The 7,519-nt window shown below is 50.2% G+C and overlaps 1 protein-coding gene across 1 annotated transcript in view; it reads left to right on the top strand.

The window, feature by feature from the left end:
• Window positions 1-2,034: 2,034 nt before the first annotated feature.
• TCEB3 (transcription elongation factor B (SIII), polypeptide 3 (110kDa, elongin A)) overlaps window positions 2,035-7,519 on the top strand; it is a gene marked incomplete at its 5' end in the record, with an annotated part of 6,986 nt that continues 1,501 nt past the window's right edge. The window contains 7 exons of the mRNA XM_010014737.1: window positions 2,035-2,109; window positions 2,681-2,799; window positions 3,644-4,859; window positions 5,701-5,815; window positions 6,186-6,341; window positions 6,766-6,863; window positions 7,134-7,314. Of these exons, the coding sequence (XP_010013039.1) occupies window positions 2,035-2,109; window positions 2,681-2,799; window positions 3,644-4,859; window positions 5,701-5,815; window positions 6,186-6,341; window positions 6,766-6,863; window positions 7,134-7,314 (1,960 nt within the window). The remainder of the gene's footprint in view (window positions 2,110-2,680; window positions 2,800-3,643; window positions 4,860-5,700; window positions 5,816-6,185; window positions 6,342-6,765; window positions 6,864-7,133; window positions 7,315-7,519) is intronic.

Here is a 7,519-nt window from a genome sequence, read left to right as displayed (position 1 = left end):
CTACACCGGGGTCTTTTAGAAGAGCTTTCTCTCATGTATTTCGTCTGGTGGGACCCGGGCCGTGTGTTTTCTGTCTTTTCTGGCCCCCTTTTCTCATAGGACTTTTAAGACCTTGGTTATTTCTGAGCAGAGCTGCCACATTTGAGTCTGCTTGCCTAGCTTCCGTGGGGTGTACTCCATCAGCCTGTTTCCATAGGAAATAACGGATTAATCCAAGTTCTTCCACCTCACTGCACCGGAGCTGCCTCACTTGGTGCGTCTCATGCACACGGACCTGTGGTCCACAGAGGCTGCAAGCAGAGAGAGGTTTTGCTGGGCTGTATGAACACAGCTCCCAAATCTGGCCTTCCTCGGGTATTCCCAGGCTGGGTGCCACTCGGGCAGTGTCAAGGAGCACAGGTTTTGATAGCTCAGATTGCCAGATGAGTGTGTTACCGATGACTCGGGAACAAAAATGCCCCGTTTCCTGACGACACCGTGCTCAGGGGTTTATGACTTGGCTGGGAAGTGTGCTGAGCTCAGACTGCACGAACAGCCCTCGTGAACGTGCAGGTGGAAAAGCCTGGTAAAGTGACACGTAGGCAGAGGTCTGCGTGTGGCTTCTCAGAACATCAGCTCTTGCTTTCTGGTTTCGTTAAGATGTGTGGGGGTTTCCAACCGCTGCCTGGAATAAGGCAGTTCCCCACGAGATCTGTTCTGGATCAAACGTGTGGTCCCCTGGCCTCAAACCACACTTCCCCTGGCTATGTGAAATTCAGAGGTGAGTCCCATTGAGAATAGTGCATTTCTTCTTGGAATTCAGCCCTAGAAGGCAGCAAATAACTAAAGAGCAAAAAGAGCTGTGGCAATGCTCCAGTGGAGTGTAGCTAGAAAATAATGGGGAGGCTTTAAGGATACCATAAGGAGTTTTCCCTCATCGGTTGAGGTAGGTGGTGGAGCACACTACCTGCCTCAGATCCTGTGACTCCTAAAAGTTACATAGCTTTTAACTAATAGCTAAAAGGGGGAGACTCTGTGCTACCCCGAGCTGCAGGGGTAGATGGTGGTGTCACTGTCTCGCTCTTCTAAAACAAGAAAACCTAAACCTTTGGTCATGGTAATTAAGTCCTAAATATAATGGAGTGGTTGCTGGTGAACAGAAACCATCCTGTGGTTCTGCTTAAGCTGGATGAGCCCTTATCTCTGTGTTGAGGAGTGTCTTCTCTCTGAAAGTCATGGACTCTTCAAGGCGGCTAAAAGAACTTCCTTCCTGCAAAAGGAAGGCAAGCTCTAAACCTCTCTGATCCTTGCACCGTGGAAGAGGAGGTGATTGGAATAGCTTAGGTCAATGGTGCTAATTCGAGCATGAGCAGAGTGCTTTAAAGAGAAGATCTGGATCAGGGACAGCCCTTTGTATGGGGTATAGCACGGCAGCGCGGAACAAAGCCTGGGCTGTATAGGGGCTATCGTAACGCTGACGAGGCTGGTCTGTGGCTATAGCTGAGCTGTGGGAAATAATGCGAGGAGCAGCAGTGCTGTCAGATGTGCAACTGAAACATCAGTGGACACATCAGTGAAGTGATGTCCCAAACCTCCTGGGTGGCAGGGGTACAAGTACATCCCCTTCACCTGCATCTAGCAGCCCACCTTCCCGCAGCGGCTAGTTTGTAAAACTTTAGGAAGGCCTTTTCCCCCCTGCCCCTCTCAACAAGGAATGTGATTCTCAGCACCACCTTCTGAGAGTCACAAGCTTCCAAGTCCTTCCACTTACTGTACAACAGAGTTGTGGGTGTCTCTTCCTAGTGCTTTAAGCCAAAGTTGCTTAAAGTCCTGTGCGAAGAAAGCACTAGTAGAGTGTGTTCTAAGACTCTAAGATGGGCCCTTGTAGGCACAGAGATGATAATTCCTTTGCAGTTGCCCCTCATGTTCAGCTTGGTTTGGAGTGAGATCGCAGCTACCTGCCACTTGGATCTTTCTGACAAGCTCTCACGCAGTGCCGGGTTCTCTTCCGTTCTGATCGTAGTGTGTGGTTCAGGATGACAAGTGTGAACACTTTCCTCCTTGTCTCTGCAGCTGCTGAAGAGTCTGAAGAGGCTGTCTGAGCTGCCCATCACAGTTGACATTCTTGTGGTAAGAGCTGTGAAATCTCTCGCGTCTGACAAGGCACAAGATAACTGTTTGCCATGGAGTGGGGTGTGTTGCCTTGGCCACCTGCGACAGTCTGCTGTCACCAGCATTGTTGGGATGAGGCTCTAGATTCCAGGCACAGAGAATCAGAGCAAGTGTAAAGCCACAGGGGATTGTCATCCTCAGTTCTTCCGAAAGCTTAACGCTTGACTGAGACATGAGAGTTGGGGTGGATCCTAACAATAACTGAATCGGGAAGTTAGGAAATGCTAACCCTCAAAATTATTAGTGACTTCTGTCTTCAAACTTACCAGTGGCCATGGTAAATACTAGCTTGGTTTATTAACACAATTAATTAGTGTTTGACAAGGGTAGAGTTGTCTTTGATTTACTGAATGGTAGTAAATGATGTGTGTTGAAAACACAATATATGTGATATCTTTGCCCTTTGATCAAGGTTTACTTCTACCTACTGCACTAGGTAGTGGGTTAACTTTAGTCACTTGGGAGCTTGGCAGAGGTGGGAATGCTGAGTGGTTTGCTGATGAATTCACGTCTCTGCTCTCTCATGAAGGAGACGGGTGTTGGGAAGACTGTGAACAGTTTACGGAAACATGAGTTTGTAGGAGACTTTGCCAAGAACCTTGTAGCCAGGTGGAAGAAGTTGGTGCCGGTGTCCCAGGAGGCAGACAGGTAAGTGACCCTGTTCAGTTGGCTTTGTTATATTCATGCAGTGGAGATCACAAACTTTTCTGACCAAGGAAACGGAGTGAAGGCTCTGGAAACACTTGAGGCACGAAGGTGCTAACCCTGCAGGGGTTTTTGCCTGGTTTTGGCGTAAGCTTCCTGCCTCTGGCAGTCGCAGCGCATTGGGCTGCTGACGCTGCACTTTGCTGTGAAAGAAGGGGCTGGTTTTCAAGAACTTGCAGTTTGATGAAGAGATTAACAGTAGATGTCAGAAAAGTGCCCTTAATGAAGCAAGAGATGCAAGCTGCCTGCTTCCCATTTTACAGCGCTCAAGAGAGGAAGTTGTAGGCCCAAGTGAAGAAAGCGACTGGGTTTGAAAGGCTTTGATGTGCAAATATCCTTTGGAAAGTGCAGGTTAAAGCTAGCAGGCATGCTGCAGTAACCAAGCTGTGTAGAGCCCAGCAGTGAGATGGTTTAGATTAGCAGGTATTCATGATAATTTCGAGGGCTGTGGTATCCCTGCTTTCTTAACTGGCCAACAGGGGTGGGGTTCCCACTGGCACCGTGCAGGCAGGGAGGAGGCTCTGTACGTGTGTCTCTGCTTCCCAGTGACCTGTGAAGGCTCAGTCCCAATCAAACTGCTTAACTGATTCCTGCACTAGAAATGCGGTTTCTAAATCCCTGAATGTTGCTGTGCCTGGGAGAATTAGTGCTTTTCTTGCCACAAAACTACTGAATACAACCGTAGTCTTCTGTGAGACTCCTCATGGACTCCACGTGGCCCATGGGGAGTGGCTCTTCCCGTATTTTGATGTTTTAACCTAACTATTTTGTTTTCTTACCCCTTTAGAAATAACGTAGATTCTGAAGACCGTGACTATGGGAGGAGCAGCTCAAGCAAAAGACATCGGGAACCCTCCCTCAGAGAGGATGAGGAACCTGACCAGGAGTATTCAGAACCCTTCCAGCCATCTTGCAGCCAGTCCTATAGCCCAGATCCTAGGGAAAAGAAGTCCAAAAGGTATCCCAGGTCTGAGAGAGCCCATGAGACTTATGGTTATAGCAGCCACGAGGGGAAGGGCTGGGGCAGATCTTCCCCAGTGCTCTCTTCAGATCAGGAGTACTCGGACTGTGGACAGGCTGGGTCACCTGAGCCAAGTGAGAGCCCTCAGGACATGTACACAGACCCTTATGCCTCTGAGGAGCAGGAAGAACCAACAGTATTTCATCGGAAAGCCAGTAAAGGCCACAGCTTTCAGGAGAAGCTGGAGGGAGGCCGGGAAAGGAACCCCGGTGAGTTCCATGACAAAGGGAACATGAGTCGAAGCAAAGAGCATAAGTCTTCTCACAAGAAGCAGCGACTTGATGGCAGAGAGGAGGACAGGAGCTCTGCCTTCAGCCCAGAAAGATTGCACAAAACCTCTTTTAAAGAGCAACTCCAAGAGGCCCCCGTGGCAGGGGGCAGCAAGGAGAAGCAGAGGACGTCAGATGGCACCAAGAAGGAGAAGAACCGAGAAAGTGGTGCTTCCAGAAAGGAGAAGTTGCACGTGTTGCCGCACTCGGAAGAGACGTTGGACAACCATGTTAAGAAGCAGAAACATCGGGACTCTGAAAAAGGCAAATTGGAAAAGCCCAAGTTGAGCTTGGAGACCTCGAACTCCGAGCGGGAGAAACGGAAAGCTGAGAGTGACTCATCAAATAGGAGTAAAGAGAAGGGCATTTCTGGGAGCTTAAAATCTTCAGAGGGGAAGCGCAAAGTCTCCGACACAGACAAAAAATCTGTGGGCTTTTCCTCCAGTTTTGGGGAGGGGGAAGTGGAGGATGAATTTGAACAACCTACAATGTCCTTTGAGTCGTACCTCAGCTACGACCAGCCCCAGAAAAAGAAAAAGAAAGTGGTCAAACCTTCTGTGCCAGCTGGGGAGAAAGACCGAGGGCACAGCAAACAGAACGGATCCAAAGCCAGTACCAACAGCTCAAGCTCGAGTCGGAAAAGTCCAAGCCACAAGCGAGCAAGTGAGAAAAAAGCAGAGAAGAAACTACCAGAGTCTCCTAAACCAAAGAGGGTAAGGCTTTGAGGGCTTTGAAGGATCTGAAAGTCAACAAAGAAGGTGGGATCAGCTGCTCTCGGTCCTCTGCCACTGGGGCTTGTTAGTTTTCCCCATGGAGGCACTGGGCTGTTGGGCATCAGAGTGTGCTCGTGGTGTCTTGTTGGTATGAAGCTCTGTGCTCCTGGTCCGGCTGGGAAACACTGTGTGTTTCAGACACCGTGCACTGCAGGCATTGCTGTGTGCTGCTGGAGTGGGACTCTGCTGGGAAAGTGGGTGAAGAGGGAGGGAGAAATGCAATAGGCAAAATCCATTTGTACAAAAATGGGGAGAGAACAACTTCAGCTAAATACTTTGCCATTCATTCTAGTAAGTGCCTCATATCAGAGTCCTAGTTTCCTTCAGTTTGTGAGGTTACTCTCTCTACCACCACTGTCTTTTTGCAGGAAGTGGGGAGGAGAAGAGACAGAACAGGTAAATGAGTGTTTGAGATCAAAGAAATGTTTCTGCCAGGCTTCTCATCTGTGTTTTCTCTAGTTCTTTGCACTGTTAATCTGACTTGGGTTCTTGCCAGAGGCCTTCAGCACCGAGCCCAGTAGGTTAAAGATATTCATGGCTCTTACTGGAGGGAGCGGAGTGATTCAGGTCCCAGATCTTGGCTGCTTTACCTAGACAGAGCTACAGTGATGTGGCAGAAGTGCAGCCCTCCCTGAGGCTGTTTCCTGGTGCAAGCTGATCAGTGTTGAGTGGCTTAGACAAAATACCAAACCAAACGCAGCTCGGTGCTGTTTGTACACTGGGAGGATGTAACATTCTCGTGCATTCTTGGCTTACTTGCATGTACCTCCTCCTCTTCCAGATACTTTTAGATGTGGTACCAACGTTACCAGAGATCCCACTGCCTCCAATCCAGGCCAATTACCGCCCTCTTCCTTCACTCGAGTCCATTACCTGCTCCCAGACGAAGAGGAAAGGTATGTTGGCCAGGAAAGCAGGTTTGAAACGGGCTGCAGCCGTCATCTGTGGGAGGGAGCAGCTGCTACCTGGGTTCAAGTCTTCTTGTTGGGGTCTGGTGTCTTGCCTCTGGTGCCTGGAGCTTTCAGAAGGTGGATGTTTTCCCGTGTGCTCTGGTAGAAATGAGGAAGATCCTTTGCTGACCCTTCTTACAACTTGAGCTTTGGAGCTGCCTTTCCTGAAACTAGTTTGCAGGTCTCTCTCTTGGAGAAGACTTAGCCCTTTAGGTTGCTTCTGGGTGACTCCCAGTTTGTGTCTGCTGTGCCATTCATAAGGCTGAGCTCTTCTTTCCTCTGTTCCCTTCCTTACTCCAAGTCTTTCCCTTTGCAGCAGTGTCCTCGCCGGTTGAAGAGAGCGAAGCGGGTTTTACAGGCCGCCGGTTGAATTCAAAGATGCAAGTGTATTCAGGCTCTAAAACTGCCTACCTCCCCAAGATGATGTCTCTGTATCAGCAGTGCATCAGAGTCCTCAGTAACAACATTGACTGTAAGTACCTTTCCTCATGTCTCTTGCTCACGCTGCCGTGCAGGTACACTGAAGTCTTGGTTGCTTGTTTGTACGTATCTGAGCAGCTGCATGTGAAGAGCTGCCCTTGTCACAGGGCAAGCTAAGTGATGTGGGACAGAGCCCTCTGAAAGCTCAGGTGCTGCAGGAAGCAGCAGGAAACGTGCTTTTGGGGAGTGCTGAAGCACTGGAGGTAGCGGCCAACAGAGCCTTGTGCGGGCAGTTGGAGCTCCTGGCGCCTGATGACTTGTTAGAGCTATTGCCCTCATGGTTCCTTTCTCCTTCCCCTCGTACTGCGTAGTCTCGTGCAGCACTGCATGTCCTCCACTGCATTTCCAGGTGTCAAACCCTTTCCTCGGCAAGAAAGGAGCAGGATAAATACTTTGTGCATCTTGCTTCTCTCTAGCAATCTATGAAGTGGGTGGTGTCCCTTTCTCAGTGCTGGAGCCAGTATTGGAGAGATGCACCCCAGAGCAGCTGTACCGCATTGAGGAATGTAACCATGTGAGTGCCTCGGCCTGGGGACGTGACGGTGACGTGCGGGAGTGGTTCTGTCCTCATCTGCAATAGCAGAATGGTGAAGAACAGTGCTCTGTTCAACAAGTGCTGTCCTGACCTCCTGGGTTTGCCGTCTGCCCATCTCTTGCTGCAAGCAGGCCCCTAAAGCTGTCTTGCCCTCTGCGGCATTCCAGTGACTCGGCACTACCTGCTGTTGAGGGGGAGGGGAGCGAAGGTGTGGGGAGGGATCCCAGCTCACGTGTGGGTTTGCTTCAGGTCCTCATTGAGGATACGGATCAACTGTGGCACAATCACTGTCTCCGAGACTTCAAGAACGAGAAGCCAGATGAGTTTGAGTCCTGGCGGGAGATGTACCTTCGGCTGCACGACGCGCGGGAGCAGCGGCTGCTCATGTTAGCGCGGAACATCGGCTCCGCTCATGCCAACAAACCCAAAGGTGAAGGAGGGCTGAAGGAGCAGAGAAGGGTCTGGGAAAGCTGCCTGGGGGATGTCTTTGTGTGGGGAGGGTCTTCTGGAATGACTGCTGTGAATCTAGTCCAGTAGAGGAGTTGTTCAGCTCTCTGGTCTTGGGTGGTGACAGAGAGTGTTCTACAGCAAGAACGCGCAGGGCTGCAGAGGCACCTTCACTTCTAGAGTGGCTT

Source organism: Nestor notabilis, unplaced genomic scaffold, assembly GCF_000696875.1.
Source record: "Nestor notabilis isolate BGI_N333 unplaced genomic scaffold, ASM69687v1 scaffold12835, whole genome shotgun sequence".
NCBI classification, from domain to species: domain Eukaryota; kingdom Metazoa; phylum Chordata; class Aves; order Psittaciformes; family Psittacidae; genus Nestor; species Nestor notabilis.
The sequence above is the reverse complement of the archived record's forward strand: the minus strand, read 5'-3'. Positions and strand labels throughout refer to the sequence as shown.